Below are 26,776 nucleotides of genomic sequence, written 5' to 3'. Positions count from 1 at the left end.
TTCTCCTCTGGGAAATGTACAATAAACTGGTCATTGCAAAATCACACAATCAACAATTCCCCTAATGCAGGCTTAGATTACTGGTCTTGGGACTGAGTCATATATCCTGTCCCCTCGCCCTCTCCAAGAGTCTGCTGCTAGGCCCATTGAATTCAATAGGCTTTTGAGATCAGTCCTCACAGCTGTGTGAAATGTTAACACCGGAACCGCAAAGCACATACAGTTCTCCTGAGCTTGGATCCCTTACAGATTTGAAGCATTAGGCTTAATGACAGTTTCCGTGTAGTTCATGACACTTTAGAGCAAACTGTGCTGAACTGTGGCTTTGCATAAAAGTTGTTCAAAATTCTGAGTTTTTCATGGTAGTATTATGAAATGGGGGAAAACTTTGTCATTTCCACAGAGTTTCACTTTAAGATTGAGTTTGTTCAAACCTGAAACTCAAAGCAAAACTTGGGGAATTTCACATGGAATTAAACATGCAGTCCCCTGTAAAGCAAACCACCACGTTTTCAAGGGCTCTTTTCTCTCTCCCAATCTCCTAACCACACATATAAATATGTGTCATAAACATAATACATGTATTTGTGAGTAATGCATCCATCCACACTCATGCTGTAATGCTATGCCGCACTAAACCATCGTGTGTATGTGTATAAGTGTGTGTGTGTACGAGAAGGCCACATTACTGATGAGTAATGTGACATTTTTCCCCAAAATTATACTAAGCCCAGGATAGACAATACGCAGGCCTTCACCACTGACAGTTTTAAGGTCTAATCAATAGAAACAGGAGCTTTATCCCATTAGAAAGCCAGGAACTGTCCTTTCCAAAGGAACAGTCCTTCTGTTTCTAATCCTGGTAGACTGCAAGATGCTTGATTTGAACACTATGGCATTAACAAGCAGAGAAAAGCTTTGGAGATTTCTAAAATGTACTGGTTACAATTTTTTCTCCTCTCTGAGCCGGGGGACTCAGATAGTATCAAGGCACCTTGAAGTGCCTCAAGTTGGGTACCCAAAATCAGTGACTATTTTTGAGCCTTAAATGCTTTTGCAAAATAGAAGCTTTGATACATACCCTACTTTGTGATGTATGGATTAAGGGCTAAATGACAGCAGGTAGATACCATGGTGATGGGCACTCTAGAAGAACCTACGGTAGTCATTATTTTACTATGACATGGAACAAAATTGTTCTAAGCCTGTGATATAAAATTCAGGACCCTTTTAGAGGTTAACTAAAGCTGCACCATGTTTAGGAAACAGAACATTGTATAATAAAATCTAAACCAGCATCACCCCCTGAATACATATGTTTATTGCCCCTTAGGCAAATAAAATGACCTTCAGTGGGCAATAATTCCTGAAGCTATTTTCTTCAACCTGTGGCACAATATTTACTGTATCAACTATAGCCCTTAGCTTGTGTGTGTGTGTGTATCATATATATACACACACACACAAGAGCTATAGTGGATACAGTGTGTATATATAGATACACACACACACACAGTCACTGTTAGTGATTGCTATAGATAGTGTAACCTCAGGGCTTTCGTTCTAACTCTATCTTTCCAAATGCTCATAACTTTCTGAACATTTCTCCTTTGTGGCTGGTGTTTTTCATGCGTGGGTCCCCGTTCTCAGGTTCCAACTCGCTGCACTCAGCACAGAACCTGGGATAGGGCAGGGAAGGGTTGCAAAGGTGGCTTCAAGCCATCTTTGTGCTTCCCCAATTCCCCAGGGCTTCCTGAGATCACTTCAAGTCCTAGCGTAACTTAGAGTAGCCTTAGAGCTATTCTAAGTTATGCTGGCTCGTAACAGCCCCTTAGGGTGGGTCTACACTGCAGCTGGGCGCTAGCCACCCAAGCCTCCACTGGTGTAGCAACATCCACACTGCTATTTTTAGCACACTAACTCGAGCCAAGGTAGCCTGAGTCTGTCAGTTCAGGCTGGGAGGCTCGCTCTGTGCTGCAGTGTGGACGTACCCTTAGAAACTCTTATACTGGCCAACGGTTGCTGGATCTCAGTGTGCTCCTGGCCTACCCCAGGTGTTGGTGAAGACCAGAAGGAGGTGACGTAGAGCCAATGGAGCCATCCTTAGCCATCCATTCTCACTTGCTGGGAGAAGCTCCTACTACCCCTTTAATACGGTTATGCAGCCTCTTTGCCTGCCCGGAGTGGTGCCAAGGGTCAGGATCTGGTTCCTGGGCTCTGGCCAGCGGTGAATTTTTTTGGAAAGTTTTGAGGAAAATCCCTGCAACATTTTTGAGTTATTGGAAGGTGGGGAAATACACTTCCTTCAGCAATGAAAGAAAATGTTTCCTCACCAACAACTCAAAAGAGCTGGGAATCCCCTCTCTAACGCATGTGACAATAGCCAGCTCAGGGAGGAGATGGTTTCTGTTGGGCGTGGTGGGAGAGATTAAAAATCAAAAAGGGTAGCATGCTCAGTGGGCATCGGCAAAGTTTTCATCAGCTACTAATGACTCTCTGTCCATTTGTGGCCAGTTTCTGTGCAATTCCCATTAGGACTAGGGGCTGTACCGGGGCCAGACTGCAATGAGGAAATTGCAAATGTTTCACTGACGCAGCCACAGCCCAAGCGGTCAAGCCATGCAAATTCAGTTTCTGCCTTTTTGCTACTGCTGCCCCTGTCTCTTTTGCCTTTTTGGATGAGCTGCTGCCTCCTCAGAACCCAAAGATGCATAAACAATTTATTCAGCCAAAAATATCGGCAGCAAAAGTTAGAATTGACTCCTTCCAACCTTCCACCCCAAGCTGCCCAGAAATATAAAGAGGGAGCTAGAAAGTCTAGTCGGGATCATAGTTTATGGATGCTTTCTTTCCTTTCCCCTCTCTTTGTTCTATTTTCTTTACATAAAAGTAAAAACCCCCAAAGAAATGTACTACATTTAAACTTTGTATTAAGTTGCATATTCAAATGTTCACATCAGGCGCTGTCAGAGTTACTCTGAAGACCTTAGCTCACCTACATTTACCCAGTTAGACTCTTCTATATAAATCCAAACAAATCCAGTGTGCACATGTGTGAGTTCATATTACTCTGAGGCCATTAACTTTTGCTGACTCCTCAGCATTTACATTTGTTGTTTCAGAGTAACAGCCATGTTAGTCTGTATTCGCAAAAAGAAAAGGAGTACTTGTGGCACCTTAGAGACTAACCACTTTATTTGAGCATAAGCTTTCATGAGCTACAGCTCACTTCATCGGATGCATACTGTGGAAAGTGTAGAAGATCTTTTTATATACACACAAAGCATGAAAAAATACCTCCTCCCACCCCACTCTCCTGCTGGTAATAGTTTATCTAAAGTGATCACTCTCCTTACAATGTGTATGATAATCAAGTTGGGCCATTTCCAGCACAAATCCAGGTTTTACCCCCCCACACACACACACACAAACCCACTCTCCTGCTGGTAATAGCTTATCTAAAGTGACCACTCTCCTTACAATGTGTATGATAATCACATAATAACAAACATTTGTTGTGTTATTGTTGTACTGAATTTATGTAGAGGTGTTTTGCATTTAATGACGTGAGGTCTTTGTCTGAGCTGTGCGTTCAGTAGATGTATTTTTACATGTGCTGTGCCTTTAGCCAGGTGAGCGACATTGGTAAATGCCCTCAGGAAGGCTGAAGGCTCTAAAATTCAGCGTTGTGCGAAAGAGGCCAGTTGCTGTTTTTAAATGGATCAGAGCTCAAATCTAGTTGTAACAACTTGATTCCCTCCAAGGAACATCACTGGTAGATTCAGAAGGTCATTCGAGAATATGCAAATGGTTCCAAATGCGGAACTGCCACGGACTGTGCTTCTGCTTTTCTCTCTTACCTTTTCAAATATCACTTCAGTTCATTGGTCCCAGGGGACTCCCTGACTGAAAATGAAAGTGCTGACTGACTGCTGGCTGGGCAGTGACTAATGATGACGTCTTCCTACATACAGGACACAGTACATTTCACTTTCCTCTGATTCTGCAGGATAACAACATTGGATAATAAAAATTAAAGGTGGGAAAGATAATCTAGTCAAACCCTGCCACTGCAACTTGCAAACTTGTTCTATGTAGAGCATGTGACCGCCTATCTACCTTTGACTGTTCTAAGACGTATTCATCACTTCCTTTGGGAAACTATTTCAGTCTAAAGAGATCTTGCTGTTAGAAAGTGCTTGCAATTCAACATAGATGGTCCTCTCATGGACTCATACTTTTAGCTTTTTTCCCCTTGGGACTGCCCTCTACAATTTCTCTCCATCCTTGGTCTTTATACCTTTCAGATAGTTATAGTCAGATAGTTGTAGAATGCACTTTTATTCTCCTTTAATGATCACTTAGCCGGTTAGATTAAATACATATATATATATATAAAGTATTTCCTCAACCTCACATTTTGGATTATTGCCAAGATTCCCACCTCAGTGCCCTAGTGGATACATGCCCATTAGAGCAGAGGGCTTGGAGTAAGGACTCTGGGTTTCTATTCCCTGCCCTATCACTAACTTGTGCATTTTCAGGGAAGTCACTTAAACCAAAAGTGTTCACTAATTTGGGGTACCCAATCTGAGGCATGTAGGGCTTGATTTTCACAGGTGTTGGGCACTTACAGCATCTATTCACATAAGATGTGGGATGGGTATCTGAAAACTTGAGGCACCCAAAATTAGTAGACACTTGAAAATTTGGGCCTTAACCTTTGTGCCTCAGTTTTTCTTGTTATAAAAAGAAAAGGAGGACTTGTGGCACCCTAGAGACTAACCAATTTATTTGAGCATAAGCTTACGTGAGCTACAGCTCACTTCATCGGATGCATACTGTGAAAAATACAGAAGATGTTTTTATATACACAAACCATGAAAAAATGGGTGTTTATCACTACAAAATGTTTTCTCTCCTCCCACCCCACTCTCCTGCTGGTAATAGCTTAATAGCTGGTAAGCTATTACCAGCAGGAGAGTGGGGTGAGGGGAGAGAAAACCTTTTGTAGTGATAAACACCCATTTTTTCATGGTTTGTGTGTATAAAAAGATCTTCTACACTTTCCACAGTATGCATCCGATGAAGTGAGCTGTAGCTCACGAAAGCTTATGCTCAAATAAATTGGTTAGTCTCTAAGGTGCCACAAGTACTCCTTTTCTTTTTGCGAATACAGACTAACATGGCTGTTGCTCTGAAACCTCTCGTTATAAAGTGGGGATAATACTCAGGCGGGGGTTTTGTGACGGACGTGCTTTGAGAACTGCCTCAGTAGGAAGGTGCTACAGAACGGCAAAGTATTCTACTAGAAAGTACTATTCAGGACTGGGTTCCAACCAGGGATAGATGAATCTTGAAAAAACTTAACAAATTCATCCCAATCTCTGTGCTCTACACATCCCCCTAGAATGGTCTTGCACAACTTCTACTTCTGGTCGTGCCCCAAACCAGCAAGCGCAAGAATGCTGAGGAAATGTCGGGGTTGGGGGGGAGGGAGTTGTTTTAAAGGAACCGTCATTTTTCTAACCTCAGAGAAGATCCAGGTTTGGATTTGAATTCTGAGTGAATGTTCAACTCAGTCCTTTCTTATCCTAACTTGGTTTGTCTGCTCCTAGTGCTGGAAGAGGGTTTCAGTGGGTCTTTCACTCCCTCTCCCCTCTCTTCCCACAACAAAAACCGCTCCCCTTCCATCCTATACCCCAGCTCTGCTGATATGCATTAAAGAAAACCACCCTCCCCCCTGCCCAGCACGCATATTCCATTTGTCTCAGAATAACCCGAGTGGGAGGGGCACAATAAAAGTCAAGGCAAATAGACCTATAAAAAAGTCATTCATCCAGTCTGAATGTCTTCACTTGGATCCAAGCAGCTAAGAAAGCGGAATCCATCAGGTTTTGTCCCTCACAGCTCCTTGTTTGGATGTAACATATTGGCTAGTGGCAATACAGTCTTGCTACCATGAGTTGTGATCTTTCTTATCTTGTAAACTAGGTAGAGTTGGGACTTGAAGTACCCCAGTGGGTGGCTTGCACAGGGAAGTGGAGTTCAGAGGGCAGTGTTCATGTGCCCCCATTATGGTGACGCTGATGTGGGGCATGTCACTGTGTTACTAGAGATGGTGCCAAGGTGACACCCTCTTGACTACATGGTTATTAAAGCTTCCCTGGCACGTCTTAGGAGTTACTAATTAAAGATCAAGGCACTTCTAATGCTGAATTGTTTTTCTTATCAGCAAAGACTCAGTAAAAATGCCCCTGTCTTACTCAGTGTATCTGCTCCCTGGCTGCAAGTCTTTGGGCTGTGGTCTGCTCACTATAGTGACACAAACAAGTTTAGGCAAAGTGGGGATGACTGTAGTCCAATTCTTGCTGAGTAAGAATTACAACAATGGACAGCATGCTGATTAGCACCCCATGTGCTCTGCTTTGAACTGCCTGTGACAGGCTTGGGTTAAATTGGGTGGGAGGGAAGTCGTGGTGCTGGACATGCTTTGATCTTCAGTAACATAGTTAACAATGTTGTTATTGAGGTTGATATTACCATCATTAGGCTTCAGAGCTAACTTGCCACTGAGATGAATAGGGGTAACACACTTCCCAGATCTACGAGTTCATGCTGTTTTGCAGGCTCAGCATCAGTGCATCGCTTTCACATGGTTCATGTTTTCCAGGCTTTCTTCATAATCATAAGGGCTAGAGACCTCTTTTAAACCAAAAAAAAAAATAAATAAATAAAAATGTTAAAATGGTGTTAAGATTGAAAGTATGTATCAGTACCTTAAGGATAAAAGAAATTGTAGAGAAGTTGTAATTGTCTTCAAACCAAGCCTTTTAAATCCAGGAAATTGAGGGTTAAGGTTATGCTTAAAAGAAATACAAACATAAGGCAATAACGCACAGTTTGCGGCTTCTAACCCACCTTAACTTTGCCTTATAGAGATGACATGACACAGCTATGTGATTACGTTAAAGGCATTAAGGAGATGGTAAAGTATTTTAGGGACAAAAAGAATCCTAACAATGATATAGTCCTTTACTAGATGGAAGTGGTAGAATTGTCAGTGACAATTCAGAAAAGGCAGAAATGTTCAATGAAAAAGCTAGACAATGTAGTGATGTGGTGGTGGTGTTGATGATGAAATATTTTCCATTCCGCTAGTATCTCTGGAGATGTTAGACAGCAGCTACTAAAGTTAGACATTTTAAAATCAGCAGGTCCAAATACTTTCATTCGAGAGTTTTAAAAGAGTTGCAGAGGAGCAGTCTAGACCGTTATTGCTGATTGTCAATAAGTCTTGGAACAGTGGTGAACTTCTAGAGGATTTAAAGAAAGCTAATTAGTGCCACTATTTAAAAAGAATAAATGGGATGGTCTGGGTAATCACAGGCCTGTCAGCCTGACATCAGTCCTGGGAAAAATAGTGGAATGTCTGATATGGGACATGATTAGTAAAGAATTAAAGTAGGGTAATATAATTAATGCCAATCAACGTAGTTTTTGGAAAATAGATCTTGTCAAACTAAATGGATAATTTTTTTAATGAGACTAGAAGTTTGGTTGATAAAGGTAATAGTGTTGATGTACTATACTTACAGTTCTTGTAAGGTATTTGTCTTGGTACCACGTGGTACCACCAAACAAAATCAACATTGGAATGCTTTAAATGGATTAAAACTGACTAACCAATTGATCTAAAAATGTAAATGTACACAGGGAATCATTATCAATGGATGAGTTTTTAGTGGGGTTCCAGAGGCATCTGTTCTTGTCCCTGTACTATTTAACATTTTTATCAATGACCTGGAAGAAAGCATAAAACATCAGTGATAAAATTTGCAGATGACACAAGGATTGTGGGAGTGGTAAATAATGAAGAAGACAGGTTACTGATACAGATTGGTCTGGGTCACTTGGTAAACTGGGTACAAGTAAACTATGTGTTTTAATACGGTCAAGTGTACAGTTATACCTCTAGGAACAAAGAATGTAGGCCATACTTACAGGCTGGGGCCCCCTATTCTGGGAAGCAGTGACTCTGAAAAGGACTTGGGGGTCATGGTGGATAATCAGCTGAACATGAGCTACCAGTGCAATGCTGTGGCCAAAAGGGCTAATGAAATCCTTAGAATTCCAGGGGAATACTGAGAAGGAGTAGAGAGGTTATTTTACCTCTGTATTTGGAATTGGTGAGACTGCTACTCGAATACCGCATCCAGTTCTGGTGCCCACAATTCAGGAAGGATGTTGATGATCAATTGGAGAAGGTTCGGAGATGAGCCCCGAGAATGATTAGATTGGAAAACATGTCCTACAGTGATATTCAGTTACCTCAATCTGTTTATCTTAACAAAGAGACGGTTAAGGTGACTTGATCATTGTCTACAAACATCTGTGTCCAGTATGGAAATTTGATAATAAAGGACACTTCTAGTAGACAAAAGTTATAACAAGATTCAGTGGCTGGAAGTAGACAAATTCAGACTAGAAACAAAGCGTGCTTTTTTTTTTTTTTTTTGTAACTGTGAGAGTAATTAACCATTGGAACAATTTACCAAGGGTCAAGGTGGATTCTCCACCATCAGCAATTTTTAAATCAAGATTGTATATTTTTCTAAAGATGTGCTTTCATTCAAACAGGAATTAAATCAGGGAAGTTCTGTGGCCTGTGGTATACAAGAGGTCAGACTAGATGATCATGGTCCCTTCTGGCCTTAGAATCCATGAATTTGCATGTACGGTCCCAGTCTAGAGGAAATTCAGTTTTAAAAACAAATTCGATTTCTTTCATACCTTTCCCTCCTCCTCATAGAATCAGTACAGAGTAGAATTAAGGTTGCTTTGGGCACAGTTGACACACACTGAAAACCTATAAGGAAATGGGACTGAATACAACTCCTGGTGACATAAAAAACCTATCTATTTTTTAAAGAGCTGCTCTGTTTCTATCTTCCTTCTCCGCACTACATCTGTGGTAAGAAGAGCTTCTGGCCCACCAAGGAGTACCTGGTCACTAAGAGCTGGATTTACAGCTGCTTTGCATTGTCAGAGCGTGCAGCACAAAGCTGCTGAAGCATATTGGTGAACCGGACCCTTAATTTGCAATTGACTTATTGGTGTGCAGGGCTCTCTTACTGATTCCAGCACTTGGGAAGGGGTTCAGGGAGAACCCATTGCTGAGTCCAGTATCTCTGTGCTCCTGCCTCATTTTCCCAGTACAGTGCTGCCTCCGTGCACAGTAGAACCGAAATAGAAGTGCCATAGGAATCCTGTCAAATACTCATGCCCAAGCTAATGTGCAGCCACCTACTATACAGCTACATAATCTTTAAAGCGTACTACCAGTTGGGCCAAATCTACCGAAGACTGCTCTCAGCACATGTGCCCTGTCTTCCTCATACCACTGAGGCATTACAACCAATAGAATTGTTGCATGCAAATTAGCTTCAGAGGAAGGGTGATGATTTGTTGAGTTACCTCCGATGTCACACCAGCCCCACTTATGAGTTACCTGAGCTGTTGACAGGAGCCTGTCCATAGCAAATATACTCATAACAATTAGAGACAACAGTAATTCATCTTAAATACAACCACATTGCCTGAGATATAGCCTATGCCCAATATGAACTATATGGAAATTTTAAAATATCTGTTATCCCATTGCTAAGATCATTTGGGACAGGAAAATAATGAAGCAGGTGCAAATTTCTTTAGAGACCTACTTAATTAATTTTAATTGATAACCTAATTATTGAATTTATTTGTAAATTCTTGGAAAAATCACTTTGTATTTAAGGAGTAAGTACTAGAATGTTGGGGAGAATGTGCCATAGTTTTCCTATAAAGTGAAGAGGTTGAATCCCTGTTTTAAGTTAAAAACAAAACTTAACCTTAACAGTGGAGTAGCAACCAGCAGACGCATAATGCAAATTGAAATTCTGGAATCAAGATGCAGAAATCAGGGAAAAACAATGGTTCATTGAGACATCTTTAGCTAGCCCAATCTGATCCCCGATAACTAGGTTTGGAAGGGTTAGATTTTGATTTGTATATGTCAGTAAATGTCTATTTCGCCATACACACTTAAACCGCTGAAAAAATATTCCATAGATGATAACTGAAATTTACAGATAGGCAAAAGTAAGAAAAATGGTACTTGAGAAATCCAGTGATTTAGATTTTGAGTTAGATTGATTACAAATGCACTTGCAAATGAATAGCAAAAAACAGGTATGACTTGTTGATTTAAGGATATATGTATTGTATATTTTGATATCTGATGTTGACAGTTTGTGTTTTAATGGTTATAAAGCTTTAATTTTTTGAACCTCAGTATCTACTGTCATTAAATAATTTCCTGACCCCGCAACTGTTAAAAAAAAAAAAGATAAAAAATAAAAAATAAATGCTTAAAACCCATAATTTTGCACAATGGAGAAACTTTAAATTGAAAAAAATTAAAATGCTTAAAAATAACCATTGATATTATCCACTGAAATTATGTATATAAATTCTGCCAACCTTACTGCTAACGCTTCCTTATTGCCTTGTTATGCTCAGAGCACCTCTCCTGATCAGCACTCTACTCCTTCTGCCTGACCCATGCAGAGATCTAATCATAGCACTGTCTCTGATCAAGTAGGTAGTAAAGTGGGAATCACCAAGCAAATGGAGTTGGAATTCCTGTGTCCTTTGTAGGAAGCAACTAAGGAAATCCCTGCATCTTGCTCTCTTCTGTGGGAGGAGTGAGAGAACTGAAATTCCTTCCTCTATCCCTGACTCCTTCATCCGTGGGGTCACAATGAAGTATCCATTCTGGGAACAGAGAGCAAGGACCAAGAGGATTTCATTGGCGGGTTGGGAAGAGGGGGGAATTTTTGTCTAGATGATTCATTAAAATGTTTTTTCCATAGTGGATGCCTTCTACAGAGTATGGTTATGGGGAACATTAGGTACGTAAATCTGGACTGGCTTCAGTTTTCATGTTTGCTTTGCAATTCACCTTTAAAGTAAACTAATATGAACTGGGGACTTTTGTGGAGCTGCATGACTCTCCCTGGACTGTGGTTGCTTCAGGCTTAAAGTGTTCGGGTTGCAGTTTCATGGGTGCAGTGCCTTTTAAGGGCGGGTGTGACATCAGCAGGAGTTTCCAGCCTCTGCATATGTACTGCCGAGGAGGTTTTTGTTCTCCTTTTGGTTGCAGAGGAGACTCTTGGTGGCAAAGTGTGGAGAACCTCATGCAACTCATGATGCGATGTCTCATTGACATTTACAGCTACGCCCACTCTTCTCTATAATAAAAAAAAGCAAAAAACCCAGCTCCATTGGGTGGTGATATCAGGCCAAAATCCCAAAGTTTCAGTTGCTGTTATCGGAAGTCTAGCAATGATAGTAACTGAGCTGGAAGGAGACACAAGCAGGAAGAAGACAGACACACTCAAAGAGGAGGAGCAGCAAGACATGCAGCTTAAGGTGGGCTGCGTTACACAGAGTAGCACACCTGATTGATAAAAAAGAGCTCTCCTTGGGATCTGTCACTAGCGAGGGGGCAATGAAGTGCCTGAGTCAAAGAAGAGCTCCCCAATTAAATGGAAAACACAATTTTGTATTTGCTGGACCTGGCATTTTTCTAAATGTTTCCTACTGATTTGCCATAAGGCAGGTGGGTGGAGCAGGGGCATGTGCTCTGGCAATGGATTCCCTGTGCATTTCATGCTGGAATCATGAAATCTCATGCTTTCGGTTTGGTTTGGTGTCTGAATTGTGAACTCTGGTTAATTGCAGGCACGCCTCCTGCAAATCAGGGAGCACCGGGGCAGGCTAAGATTTTTTTCCTTCTCTAGCACCTTCCAGGGAGGATCTCAGAGAGCTTTACAAGCAATGAGTTAAGCCTTAGGAGACCCTTTAGGGTTGGTAAGTATCATCCCCACTTTGGGAAACTTGGCCACAGAGAGGTTAAGTGACTGGCCCAAAGCTACTCAGCAACTTATGGCAGAGGTCCCAATAGAACTGCCCACATTTTGCTTGAACCACAAGATCATTCTTTCTCTCCAGACACTGCTCTGTCACCACTCTGGGCCAATCAATCCTCAGCTAGCCTCTGCTCTGCTATCACGGGTCCTCTCCAGCCTTCCAGCTTGCCATCACCTCTGATGTCCTACCTCCACTGTGTGGCCAGATGGAGTGGGGGGAAGCTACTGTAGTGCTGCATTGCAGGACTAAGCATGGGAGCAGAGTGCAAAGGGGATACTGCAAAGCAGGGGAACCACTGCAGGACAGGGCTGGGTTGATCTTTTCTTTTTTTCCCCTTCATAAGTGTGCTGGCCTATTGTCACAAGGATGCTCATGAGCACCAAGCTGTGACATTGGTTTGTTAGCATAGGGGATGCTCATGAGCAGCGAGCTGCCAGTTTGGGTTTAGTGAGGCTCCTCATAAGCACCAGGGTATGTATCCAGATTTGCTGTGGGGATGCTCATGAACTGTAGGCTATGTGTCTTGGTTTGTTCTTGTAGAGATGCTTGTGAATGTCGGGCTATGATGCTGGCTTGTTGTTGTAGGGTTGCTCATGAGTGCTGGTGTGTTGGCTTGGTTCTCCCTCCCTTCCCTTTACAAGAAAGATGCATTGCTGCATTTGCTTGGGGTTGGGGAAACACACAGGAAAACGACAGGGATTTTGCAAACAAACAGCTCTAGGAAGAGAGAGAAGAGATGTTTTGGTCCCTAACAGCTTTGACAACATACATCACCCCTTTAATGACAATAGTGATGATTACTTACTCTGAGTTTTGAAAGTTGTGACCTATTCTGCTTTCCATGCAGATGCTGCTGCTCTATTCATTTTCGCTAATCCACAGGTTTAGCAACCATTTTTTATTACTTAGATCTAGGGTGACCAGATATCAACTGTGAAAAAATGGGACGGGGTGGGGGGTCTATATAAGAAAGGCATCTATATAAGAAAAAGGCCCAAAAAACGGGACTGTCCCTTTAAAAACGGGACATCTGGTACCCTACTTAAATCCATACGTGAGACTGGAGCATCACAAGAACACATCACCGAGACAGGTCCCTTCCAGGAGAATATTTCAGTGTAAACTGGACAATGGAAAGCTGGGGCACGTCAGTGGGAGTAGACTGAGTTGTGATCAAGGGTGATGGAGTTGTAGGCAGAATGGGCATTACGGGTATATGACTGTCTCATGACATATGTTGTTATTTCCAGTTTGTTTCCCTGCAGTCTTTGCACAGGAAATTATGTTCAAAGCCAAAGTGGGAGACAGCGTCCTCCTGCCCTGCTGCTATAAACTACCCAGCCTACACACCCTGTTTAAATATCGTGTTTACTGGCAAACAAAAAATTCGGAAGTAGCGATTGCTTACTCAAATGGTGTGCAGCTCAAGACCAATGCAAAGTATGAGAACCGGACCACGCTGGACCTACAGAACCTCACAATGTCGATCTTCCCAGTGAAACTATCAGACAACGACATATATAAATGCATAGTTCAAGAGCTAGAGGATGGAGCTTACAAGCGCGCATGTGACGTGACTGTGGTTTTGGCGGTTGTAGGTAAGTGGTGTGACCCAAATCATCAGAAGCCTTTAATTAATACACAAAGACCCAGGGGTTAAGATGGATGACTAGATGCATCATTGACTATGGCAACAGAACAGATAGGCCATAGCATCCTTGAGGAAGCGTAAGCATGGCTAGACTCAGCATTAGGATTCTATTTCCAATAGGATTACCTGCCATCCCCCTTCTTTAGCTCTGTCCTCCTACATGGCAGTCCACACTCAGGGCCAGATTTACACTTTACACACCCCTAGGCACAACATCTTCAGCGCCCCCCCACTTACTGACTCCCCACTGCCCAGCGCCCCCTGCACACACCCCCTCCACAACTGCCCAGTGCTCCACATAAACCCCCCCCCCACTACCCAGCGCCCCAACACACACAGACTTCCCACACCCGCCATGACCTAGCACTCCTCACCTCCTCACCGCCCAGAGCCCCCCCATAAGCCCCCCTACAGATCCACTCTCCTGTGCCCTGGCCACACTCACCGGTCCCGCTGGGAGGTGACTACGTCCACCGGGCTGAGCCGGCAGCACAACCAGGGCCAGTCAGGGATTGCTCTGGCCCCTCAGGAGAGCCGTGATCAGCCAGGCTGGAGCAGAAGTGGGGCCTGCCCACTTGCCCAGCAGGGCCCTCTGCATTGCATTGCTGAAGCCCCCCCCCCCCCCCCACCAGGACTGGAGTGGCAAACTGAATTTTTTTTGGCACACAACTGGGCCATCCGCAGATGTGTGCTAATTGGGCTGTATGCAGCCCGCGGGCCGCAGGTTGAGAATCACTGGCAAACGTTTTAATTTTTAACTCATTTTTAACTTTTAGGCACTCCTAGAACGTCGATGTCCCTAGGCATGTGCCTACTGTGCCTAATTGGAAATCTGTTCCTGCCCACACTACTTCAAGCATTGAAAGTGGGTCTCCCCTCCCTCCCTGCCTTCCCTTGCCTGCTAGTAGTCTCTTTGGCATGGAGTTTATTCTGAGAGCCGCTCCAGAAAGTGCCATCACTGGTCTGTGCTTTGAGCTATTTGGCCCCTTGCTGCTTTCTAGGGTGAGGCACAGAGAAGTTGGGTCTCTCTCGTAGGGCAGGAGGAAGCGTTCCCTGCAAGGGAAGGTATGGTATGGTGGGAACACTGCTTTCTGGCCAGGCCCCACCTCTCAGCAGCCATAGACCCTTCCTGGTTTTGCCCCATCACTCTTGGAGAGCCCCACAACATTCTAGGGGACTGGCCAGTGCTGTAGGGATGAGACACTTCCATGCCCTAAGGCTTAAATGAGCCTGAGCTCAGATCTGTGCTTAAATGGCACCTGGTTGAAAGGGGTTCCAGACCCAGCCAATAAAAGTTGTACTATTCAAGCTGTCATTGAGGAGTGCACATGTCAGCCCCACATGGGGGGAAACCCCCTCTGGTTGGCTACTTTGCCACCTGCTGGGGTGTAAGCAGCCAATCAGAGCTAATGCAGGGACCGGCAAAGCTCTTCCTCTGCCCTGCCTTCCCCCCCTCCCCAGGAGCCTATTCTTCCAGGAGAGGAGTGGTGAGCAGGAAGAGCCCAGCAGCTCAGGATGGCCCTGCTCCTTCTCCCCACCCCTCCTGTGAGCAATGGGGACAGGCTGGTGCCTGTGGTCTCTCCTTTGCCAGCAACACCAGCATGGGAAGGGGGACAGGGGATGCCACTGCAGCCACTCTTGGCCTGGGGAGTGACAAGGGGAGTGAAGAAACCCAGGAGCTTCAGGAAGAGCAGACATGAAGCTGGAAAAGGGCAGAATTGATGGGGAGCCAGGGGGGTAGAACAGATGTGGGAGCAGAATTAATGGGGCGGGTGGGGGAGACAGGCAGATGTTGATGATGTCACTTTCATTTCTATAGAAAATGATCTTTCCTCCCATGCACACTTTTTCAGACCAATGTAAGCACTGCCCCCAATAAATGGTTTAGTGGAGGAACAGGAGTGCTGTTGTTCAAAACGAATCTGAACCTTTCGTGGAAATTAGAAGAAATTCTATTCGCATCATCATTTTCCATTTGCACGGCTGCCTCTGTGGCAGCTGGTTTCAACTGAGAATAGAGACATTGATTTCTTTTTGACCCATATGACAGCAGAAAGTCCCAGAGATCTCGCAGGGAAGCCTCTATCTAGGTCCATGAATAAGCACTGGAATCTTCCACACCTTGAATGTGCATCTCTCCTGAGGTTTTCCCATCACTAGACCTCAGCCTGCCTTGCAGCAGCATGTATATAACACCCCCTGGTGTGCAGGGAACCCTGAAGGAACTGTCTCCCTATCAGCGAGTGAGAACTGAGGTGAAAAAAGAGACTTGTCCAGTTTCTTGCCTCCTATATTTCCAGAACACTCCACTTCCCCTCTTGTGGGGTGCATCTCCTGTGGAGAGGAATATTCCTAGTGCTGACAAATTACTAGGACAACAGTGACTGAAAGTTGTTACCATGTGATGACTGTTCAGTGCTCCTGTGTGAAATGAGCTAGTGGTTTCAGTCCAGTTTCTGGTTTAGAAGTGGCTGTCTCTAAAACAATCCTTTGTGCTAACTAAGGCAGTGGGGCCCAGTAGATGGGGTGCTGGGATAGAACTGAGGAGACCTGGGATCTTTCTCTTTCTGCCACTGATCTGCTGTGTGATCTTTGGAAAGTCACTTCATCCCTCTGTGCCTCAGTTTCCTCTTCCATGCTTTGATTCTTGTCTACTTAGATTGCAAGCTCTTTGGGACAAGGACTGTCTCTTACTATGCATCTGTACAGTGCCCAGCATGATGGGCCCCTGATTTCAGTTGGTGGGTGGGGGATCCCTAGACATGACCGTAATACAAATCATTAATTAATTGACTCCCTTGCTGGATGACTCAGAAGAGAGGCCAATGTATGAATATTCCTTAGAGACTCAACTCCCTTTGCACACTCTAGAGATGGAGCCTCTTATACAGGGTTGAAGTACATTGGTGGGGAAAATGGGGACATTTGCACTCCAGTGCAAGAAATATTTTTATTTTGCCCTTCTCACACCATGTGTTGTCTTTTCTACACATTTGTGCAATAGACTATTAATAACAACAAACCCTATATTTCTATAGCATTTTTGGTTAACCATTTTTGGTTAACACCTTACAAATGACCGTATGTCTAGAGAGACCGCACGCCACCACTGAATGTGGCAGCTGGTGAAACAGTGCACTGCAATACTGGAAAATAGTTTAGGACAGGAAGGGAAGGTGAATACCAGAATTCCCTATCCACCTGTAACTTTAGAAGGAATTTGGCGGCATTAGAATGCAAAGTGCTGTGGGCTCTTTAATGACAAGGCGTCAGGAAGCCTGCAATTTTGTGCTTCATCTGACAAAATGGTAATTAAATCTCTCTCACTACCTTTGCTCCAGCTGACTTCAGCAAGCCGGTCATATCAGCGGATGTACCCAAAGATGCTTGTGGCTCAACTGAGGTGATGGTGAACTGTTCTTCTCATGGGGGCTTTCCAAAGCCCAGAGTCTCCGGGATCCTCAATAATATGTCTGTGGATTGGCAAACCAAGCCAGCTGCCTCAGAAAACAGTCTCTATAATGTCACCGCCAAATTGCAGCTCAATCTGACTGAAGACATTGTCCTCACATGTACCATTGAGTATGATGACTTCAAAGTGTCCTCTAACTACTCTCTGAGTAAGTTTCTGCCAATTGTACGCAGTGTGTAATGAACTTGTGGAACTCGCTGAGGTACATAGCTCAGAAAGAAGGGTGTATTTGCTCATGTCAGAATCGTGTCCACAGTTACACTAACATAAAACTTGCAAGCCCTCTCATTCCTGTCTCAAGGTCTGTTACTGGCTGCAATAATCAGGAAGAAATTCCATCTTCCCACACTCAGTAGTATTCCTAACATATGTATGTAGTAATGTACCATGATTGTATACAGTGCAGTGCAAAATAGAGGATCATACAATAAACAGGCCTGTGCCTGGAAAGGGGCAAGTGATAACAGACAGGGAGGGTGATGAAAGGCAGTACACTGAATGTGAGGTAGTTGTTACAGTCTAAATGCTTCACAGTGCAAAGGAGCTTGCAAGAAGATGCTTAAAGCCAGAGATTTAAAATAACATTTTTTATTAAAAACAACATTTAAAACATGTTTCTATGCCCAATGTTCTGACTGTATGGATCCAGGCATTTCCAAGGGAAGCTAAGGAGAGATGCTGCTGCCCTTACCCATGGTAAATAGTGCCTTATTCATCATAGTCCTGCTGAACTCAATGGGACCTGTGAAGGTACCATTCAGCTTGAGCAAGGAGCTCAGAACCTGGCCCTCAGAGAATATTGCTAATAGCTGGACATAATGTCTAAATTCCCAGGAGGAAACAAGTATGAAGAAAAGGGCTCAACAGTATACTGCGTGGAATAGAAGAGAAGGAAGAAAAATCCCAGCAAAATAATCATAAAAAAACAATAGCCTGAGGTGATGACTGATTCTTTGAAGGCAGGGAGGGGAAACAACAGTGACAACAACAAAAAACACCTTTTGATTTTTAAAGTCGGTGGCCACTTTCACTTCAGTTTGTTGGGAACAGTCCTTAAAGCAACAAATGCTTGGGAGTCCCAGCTCCGGGCTAGCAAGGCTCACACGTGCAGCTGACAAGATTATGGGGAAAATAAAGCCAATGTCCAGGAAACTGAATGCTGCTAAATTTAGCCCAATCTTAGAATCATAGTCATTAGCAAGAGAAAAGCCCTATGAGATGAAGCATACATTTAGGCCATCTTCCTGCCAATGCAGGAGAGCTCCTTACTGTAGAAGTGGTAATATGTGTCTAGTCTTTTAAATGTTCTAAGTGGCAGGTGTTCCACCATCTGATGAGAATGGCAAGAGCATCTGAATCCATTGAAATAAAATTCCAGGCCTTCACTCTTTTTGCCCCCTACTCAGAGAACGATAGCTCAAATATGCCTTTTGCATTCATAGGTCTCTTTTATGTATCAGCCTGGAGGTATACATACTGCCCTGGCTTAGGTGTAAATGTACCTGAAACAAGAGAACCTGAGTAGTGCCTCTATGACTGGAAGTTTAATGCAGACTGTTCCTTAAAGGAAAAGAGTTTTGTTACTTCCCCACATAAACACCCATGGCCAACAGAGGCTTCTCAGGGCAGGCAGTGTCTGCTCTGTTAATCAGATAGGTTATGATCCTTAGTTCCTACTGTGAATTACCTCTGAGTGCACCTTTTTATGTCAAATTTGCCTATCTGCTTTTAGATATTCCCAGCCTTGCAGAACTCATGTAAAACACAGTTCATCCATGCCCAGTTCTGGAAGAAAATCCAGCACTTAAAACTACACAGATGTCATAAAAACCTTAAACCCAGAAAAATACTCTTGGGGAATGGGAGGCTTCCTCACAGCTTGAGTTCTAGCTTTGTCACTTTTGTGTACCAGGGAGCATACCCTGCCTGGAACTCCATATAGTTCAGCGACTATAAGGAGTGGCTGGATAATATATTGCAAATAAGCATGTTACTGGCAAAAATAGCATTACTTGGCATTAGAATTTGGACAGAACAGGATTCTCAGACCCACTCTTGTGTGAAAGTGGCACTATGGTGAAGGGCCCTTCAGTTATATTTATCAATCCTTTCTTCTCAGAAAAACTAAAGGAATGTTCTTCTCCAAGACTTCTGCCCCAGGGGGCCATTATTGCCTCGAGTTTGGTTCTCATCTGCATCTTCCTTGTGGCCATTGCCTTGCTTTTAAAATATTTCTGGTGTCATGGTAAGTACAGTTCCTTTAATGAGAGTCACATTCATGGGCTGTTTTCTGTTGCCTCATAGGAAACTTGATAAAATGTACTATTTGGAAACGTTTCTGTTGATAGACTGGGGAAGGAAATGCAGAATATCCAATGCTCTGTTTGTATTAATTGTAACTGTCAATGTCACGGAGTACAGATTCATTACAGGGCTTTCCTAAAGGTTGGCAGCTATGTTGGTCCAGGGTTTTGGTTTGATCCATTATAGGCAGGGAGCAACTGAGCCATTTGGGTCAGGATCAGAAATTGTGCAAAGTTGAATGATGTTTAGATCTAGGCCAATTTAGTTCAGACCTGTCTTTATGTACTGAAGCATATAAAGGAGCCCTTTGCCAGGGCTGTCACTGCTGTATAATCATCAAAAATATAGTGGAGTTTTTACCATTGAAAAAGACTTTGCCACCTATCCTCAAGCCCTCCACTACCAAGCTCCTATTTGCACCATCCCCTTGCTTCCCCCAGAATAACTTGGGGCCAGACTTACACAGCTATTTGGGCACCTGAAGATGCAGAGAGGCACCTAGTGGAATTTACAAAAGCAGAGTAGGCATCTCACTCCCACTGAAAGTCAACAAAAGTTAAGCACCTAACTCCCTTGGGCACTTTTGAAAATCCACCTAGAAACCTCTCTTCATCTCTAGGAATCTAAATACCTTCGTAAATCAGGCCCAAGAAAAATACATGAGCCTTACAGTGTGTCCTAAGGGTCACACAATCTAGACTTTGGTCACAGGGGAAGTGAGCTTCAGAGTCCAGAATCATCCCTGCAGTGAAGATGCACTCTCAGTAGCCACTATCCTATTTATCATAGAATGTCAGGGTTGGAAGGGACCTCAGGAGGTCATCCAGTCCAACCCCTTGCTCAAAGCAGGCCCAATCCCCAATTTTTGCCCCAGATCCCTAAATGGCCCCCTCAAGGATTGAACTCACAACCCTGGGTTTAGCAGGCCAATGCTCAAACCACTGAGTTATCCCTCCCTCCTAAAGCAAGCACTGTTGGCCTGCATGTTTGAGCTGATCATAGTTGCAGTGCTGCCCCTCGCTGGGAGAGGTTATTTCTAGTGTAGCTGGGACCCAAACCGCTGAAGGGCATTTATTTTCCTTGGGTGCACCACTGCTTCTGCAGCTAATTTCCAACGTGCTGTCTACAAGTGAGGAGTTGGGGTTTTGGTTTCTATCCGCCCACCCTACAAAATCAGCCTAGGCTCTGAGAGTCAAGCAACACTGTTTCCTCCTGATGCACCCTCAGAGGCAGATTAAGCTTTTCTGGGACCCTGGGCCACAGCAAGAGGGGGGTCCCTCCCTACCTCTTCCGCCTGCAGCCTTGCCCCTTCCGCCTGTGACCCCACCCACAGCCCCACCCCTTTCTGCCCCTTCCCCAGGGGTGGGGCCCAAGGGCCCATCCGTGTTCCACCCAGGGTACCCCCCATTTTGTCCCCCCACTGCAGCCCTGCAACTCCTTTTGCTCCTTTCTCTCCCCCGCTCCCCACAGCCCCAAGACCGAAGAAGCTCTGTCCCCGTGCCATGGCCCTGGGGCACAGCAGGAAGTGAGAGCTCCTACAGTCCCAGGCCACCAGGGGTGGGGTGGGGTGGAGGGAGAGTTTTGCCCGGGGACAGGGGTGGGGGCCGCTGCGGGGGAGGGAGGGCTGGCTTTGGAACAGGGTCAGGGGCTGCTGGGGGGGCTTTCCACATCCTGTGGCTTCAGTGGCAGAATTTTTCCAGTGCCCCCCCCCCCAGTCGGTGGGGTCCGCTGGGCACAGGCCCCATGTCCTGAAGTCCTAGTTCTGCACCAGCGGGATTTGGTGTATATCTGTGACACCACCCAAAAGGCCCAAACCAGCCAATGAGAATATGGTTATAGACAATCACTCGAACATGCTGAAGGGAACAATCCTGCCAAGTGAGTGATGGCACTAGACCGAAGAGCTCTTCTCCATCTGGTTTCCTTGATTATACTCTGATATTCCACTTAAAGGGATCAAAATGTGGCTGAAGGAAGCATTTGGATCCAGTACTGTTGAGTGCACTGGAATTCTGAGCACTTAAGAGGGATTGTCTTCTTTCCGTAGGCTGCGAACAACTGCGGTGCTCTCACTCCCCTGTCCCTCAAGATCCAGTAGTGGGAACTGAAATAAAAGAGGGTGTAAGAGTTGTCATTCACTCCCCTGAAGTAACGTTGGAAGCAGAATCTTTCTGATTAGACCGTATTTGCAGGTAACTTTCTCCCCCGTTTGTTGATGGCAAAATAGATGCTCATATGCTATGCGGTGGTAACGTTAGCACACAAATTGTTCTGTTGTTTTCTGGGGTCAAGGCTGTAGGGCTTTGTGGCCACTCACATTTGGACAGATGACATGATCTTCTGGAGTGAAGGTGTCTCCCAGCTGGATAACTGCAGAGATTTTGTTTATATTTAAAGTGAACGTAGTAATGGTGAAAGATGCCAGTGGTCTTCAGTTTCTTCAAGTCTCTTGATCCTTTTCGCAATATAATGGGTACTGCATTAGTGTAAGTTCCCTTCCTGCCACCCCTCCAATTTGCCCCAGCTCCAGAGTTCACACCAGCAGGGGAGAAAGAGGAGCTCTTGATAAATCCAGCTCTTGGTTGCTCTGCGGAGACTGCAGACCAGGAGGCTGGTTATTGCCTTAGAGGTGGGTTTGTTCATTTCACAAACAGGCCAACAAACAACTCTCAAGGCCAATGTCTTTCAGTCGCTACTAAATTGAATCCGATTTGACCTGTTCACCAGCTATCAACCTCTTACCAGTCTGATGTGCTATCCTGGCCCCCTGGCAACTATTTCTGGTGAACTGCACATAGACCATGTGCCTCTCCTGCTACATATAATGGCCACAGTGGCCAGAGGTGTTGAGAGAGGGCACAACTGTGAGTGAACAACTCAATTTTTCATAATCGGCTCCTAAGGTCTATCTACGCAGCTGCCAGCAGTGAGCTTCCCAGCCCAGGTCAACAGACTCAGGCTCAGGGGGGCTCACACAACCACGCTGGAACTAGCTGTGCAGACTGCCCACCCTCCCACCCCAGACTTCAGACCCCGAGCTGCAACATCTACCTGGCTATTTTTAGCATGGTAGCGTGAACCCTGCAAGCCTGAGTCTGTTGACCTAAATGCTCATCCATCTCTGAGGCACTTCCCTCCAAACCCTCCTCTTCAGTAGCTTGAGGAGAGTTTTCTCCCTCTCAGGATTCCCAATGTGAGCAGTGAGGTGGGCGACAGGGTGTGAGGTATCCAATAGCTTCATTGGAGCCCCAGAAGGAGGAGATGGCTTGAAAATGCTGTTTATTTTTGATAGATCAAGTGAAAGATGTTGGGGAGGTTTCTGGGGAATGGTCAACATGGAAATGGGGGTGTTAGAAAATGGAAGCACAAGTGGGTCACTGTCCTATAATTACAGAGTGAGGAAAAACTCTGGTTACACCTCTACAATGACTTTGGGCACGGGGGAGCCCCTCTCCTTACTCCTGATACCTGACTTGATTTACAGCTGACTCTTCCTCTTGAGGACCCAGGCTGACAAATAGGAATCAAAGCAAAGGAAAAAATAAATGCTATTGAGTAAGGCTCAGAATTACAGATCTTTGAGATGCTGCTTCCAAATGCCTGGGGGTTGGGGATGGAATTGGAACTGCTCAACTGTGTCTTAAACCCTGTTCTCCTAACAAAGGTTTTCCTATAGGTGAGGGGAAGGAACGGGGGGAGAGTGGATCTGAGCAATAAGAGCTAATAATTATTAATAAATAATTATTTTGGGGGAAATGTCCTGGGTTCTCTCTCTGCTGTCCCAGTGGCCAGTGTGTGCAGCATGGTGACAGGTGTGAAGTCCAAGGGCGTCACGCTTGTTTGTTTTTCTGTTCTGAGAATGGATCGGCTCACAACTTGACATGCTGTGAGAATGAAGGAAGGGGAAATCATCATAGTTAGTGTTTCTCATTTCCAAACCCAGCCACCCACTCTCACTGTCCTATGGGGAAGGCCCCATCTGGAACAGATACTAAATCTTGGTTAGCAAGTAGTCCGAGGGGGTTTATCAGCACAGATTCTATGGTAGGAGTTTCCCTACTGAATAAATTCATTCCACTGCATTCCTCTTTCTCAAAATCCTCCTGGCTATTCTGTAAATGTTTGGTTGTTCCCAGTCCTGCTGCTTGAAATAGCTGCTGTCTAGTGGGCAGACCTGGAGATCAGGTGTCAGAACTGCTGAGATCTGTTGCTGATCTTGGGACAGTCTCTTACACTAAAATGCAGAGTTTATCTAAGTACCAACCACAGCCCGTTGTAAGTCAGATAGGCTGGTTTGCTGCTGATTCATTCTTACTGCCCAAAGTAAACCCTATCCCCAGACAACCTGCAGGCTTTCACAAGGACCAAAGACTGGCCCAGATTCCAACCCAAAGTGTGGCGCCCTAGTGGTGTGTGGCTTGCCGTGCCTGCCCTCACCCAGGCAAAGCACCCAGTCTGCTACTGCTTTTTAGATTAGATGCCGTCATGAAGTCTGCAGATGGTTCTGTTATCTCTGACAGTCATTTTCATGGATGTTTTAGGAGTAAAAAAATCTAACCTTTGTGTCCCCTCAGATCTTGTACCCCGTGTGCCCTGCACTGCAGTCCCCATTGTCCTCTGTGGCCAAGGCTTATTCCATAGACTGTTTGGCTCTTCCAGAAGAGGATGACGGAGCAGGCAGGAAATCTGCTCAAGAGGACTGGGAAAATGGTGTTTTGTGAATAAACACCACCACCACAGAAGCGTTCGGACAGTAACGCACCAGAGCCCTGTGTCTGCAATGCCACCTCAAAGGAAGCTCCATTTTCCTGATTAGCTGCAAGAAGAAATATTGCCAGCATCCTGATGCTCCAGGACACCACCTGCCTCCTCAGAGTTTGGGATGTTTGGCTTTGACACTGCCACTAAGGCGAGGGTGGCCTGTGGTGCTTTACCAGGTAGCCCATCTTTAGTAAGGAGGGGCTGGCCCTTGGGAGATGACAGGTCCCAATGTGCAATCTTGAGCCAAGCACAGACTGCACCTCTTTGTTAGAGCTGAGGGCAGCTGTAATCTGTTCCATTCTATGCATGGTCCTTGGGCTTGGACATGTTGCCAGTAGAGTTCTTGGAGTAGAGTTTGGATTAAGAATGTATTTGAGGACCTGACAATCACAGATGTCTCCTGTCTTGGGCCCCTTCTCCACTAAGGATGCAAGGTTCAGCCACTCCTTAAGGAAGAACTGAACAGAGACAGGGAAATACGTCTTATGCTTTTTTCACCAGCCATAACATTTAGTGTAGTCTGGAGTGACATTAATATACTGACACCCTGCCCATTTGCTAACTAACGTGCGTACAGCTATCTGCCTCATTTGCAGCGCAATGCTAGTACTCATGACCTGTTGTCCCAAAAACCTCTCCAGCTAGTGAATCAAAGATACAGCTCTGCTAGTTCACCCCAAAGAGGAAGATGATGTGCCAAAAGCTCATCTGCACATTCCAGCCAACTAACAGCATGCAGACACACCCAACTGGTACTTTTTATATGTATTTCCCCTGGTCAACACTCATATGTGGTCAGATTGCTCAGCAGCTAACTTACATGAATGGAACATGAAATAGAAAATTTCTATCTAGTACCAAAAACACAGGTCTGCTCCTCTTAAGGGTGTGTGGGGATGTGTGAATACAACACCCTTGTTACCACTGCTTCTCCACAAGGCTTGAGGTGGGCTGAGTCTTTAGTTTCTTGCAGGAAACTTGGTAGTATGGGACTACCCTGGCCAAGGATGCTGCTGTTCAGTCTATGGCTGCTGTTCTCAGAGTCTGTCCCCTGTATCCATTCAGAAGCTGAAGCATGGAAGAGCCCGGCTTGGGCTCTAGCATTGGATAGGACCTATCCAGATCTCGCCTGAATGGTTTTATTGCCTACTGTGTAGGAAAGAGCGATTTCTCATTTTGAGGGGAAAACCAAAACCCAACAGGCTGCTTGCACAATGGGATTTACTAACATAACTCCGCCCCAGTTTGCTTATCATATTCTATTCTACCCCTTCTGCTTTGTCTTTAAAGCTAACTGATTATAGGCTCTGTGAGTTACAGCTTCATTCAGCCTGTTCTGCAGCCATTGTTCGGGGGGAACCAGTAACCGCATGGCAGCAGTGCAGAGTGGATACTAACTGTGGAGACTGGTTGCGCATCACAGAGTTCTCATTGGTCACTTTTTTGACGTTGCTGCAACCAATGAGTGCACAGCTGGGAGGCAGCACTGGGACACCCTAATCCTACACTCTTTCTGGTAAATAGGTGTGTATGAGAGAAATTACTGGCGGGAAACCAAGCCAATAAAGGCAGCTTAAGGAAGCTCAAGCTCTGGGTGAGACGCCTGTGCAAGTTAGGATGGTGGTGGGAATGGTGTCACATTTTTTCTTTTCTTCCCATTCCTACTACCCACCAACCAGTCTGTACTCTTGCTACTGACAGCTTTAACTACTGCATTCTCCTACTGGGCCACGGTCCACTATGCCACTCTGTACTTACTTGCCCACTCTCAGCTTTGTGCCTTCTTTCATGCTGCTCTGTAACTTCCCCCTCTCCTCCTAGAAATGCATCTGTACCACAATGGCTTTCCTGTTTAAAATAAAAACAAAACCAAAAAGCACCAGGCGTACTCCCAACCCTCTTCCTCCAGCTGTTCCATACTTAATATGCGATCCTAACTGAAGCCTGTAAGCTCTCTGGGGCAGGGTTTTTCTGTTGAGCATATGCTTTTGTAAATCACCAGATACCCTTCGACATTGTAAATAATTCCTTCTAGCTGAGCTAAGGGATTTCACACTGACAGAAATACAGGAAATGTAGGGTTTGATTTTTCCCACACCATAAAACATGTTTTATGTTTTCTACTGTCTCACAGTGTTTTCAGTGAAATGCACATGGTTTCCATGAGACCTTTCAGCTTATTTAATGTCTGAACCAATGTAACAGGTGAACTGCTTTCAGTTTAACATCTTCATTTTGGCTAAGATATTCTATGGGGTTTTTTCCCCCCTTAATTGTATTAAAAGGTAAATTCTGCATTTGGTTTCCTTTTCTTAATAATAAACATATCCACTCTATGTGCTGAGAAACTACAGGAGCTCATTAGCTTCTACACTGGCTAAAAGCTATATAGTCACAGAGTAAGCAGCAGGATGTAGATCTACAATGGGGAATCAGGGTCAATCGTGCACCACCTAACATTTAAAGAACAGGAGTACTTGTGGCACCTTAGAGTCTAACAAATTTATTAGCGCTTAAGCTTTCGTGGGCTACAGCTCACTTCATCGGATGCATAGAATGGAACATATAGTAAGATATATATATATATATACACACACACACACATACAGCTACGT

At 44.7% G+C, this 26,776-nt stretch overlaps 1 protein-coding gene across 3 annotated transcripts in view; it reads left to right on the top strand.

The window, feature by feature from the left end:
* The window catches only part of CD80 (CD80 molecule), a 28,577-nt gene extending 2,121 nt beyond the window's left edge, over nt 1-26,456 (top strand). For 2 of the 3 annotated variants that reach the window (XM_048869267.2, XM_048869260.2), the window contains exons 3-7: nt 13,224-13,571; nt 16,966-17,244; nt 19,216-19,341; nt 21,448-21,592; nt 23,975-26,456. In XM_048869267.2, the coding sequence (XP_048725224.1) occupies nt 13,224-13,571; nt 16,966-17,244; nt 19,216-19,341; nt 21,448-21,575 (881 nt within the window). In that variant the 3' untranslated portion in view covers nt 21,576-21,592; nt 23,975-26,456. The remainder of the gene's footprint in view (nt 1-13,223; nt 13,572-16,965; nt 17,245-19,215; nt 19,342-21,447; nt 21,593-23,974) is intronic. The other variant, XM_075117920.1, reaches the window with a different exon arrangement.
* Nucleotides 26,457-26,776: the final 320 nt, after the last annotated feature.

Source organism: Caretta caretta, chromosome 1, assembly GCF_965140235.1.
Source record: "Caretta caretta isolate rCarCar2 chromosome 1, rCarCar1.hap1, whole genome shotgun sequence".
Taxonomy (NCBI): Eukaryota; Metazoa; Chordata; order Testudines; family Cheloniidae; genus Caretta; species Caretta caretta.
Note: the sequence above shows the minus strand (reverse complement) of the source record. Positions and strands in the feature narration are given on the sequence as shown.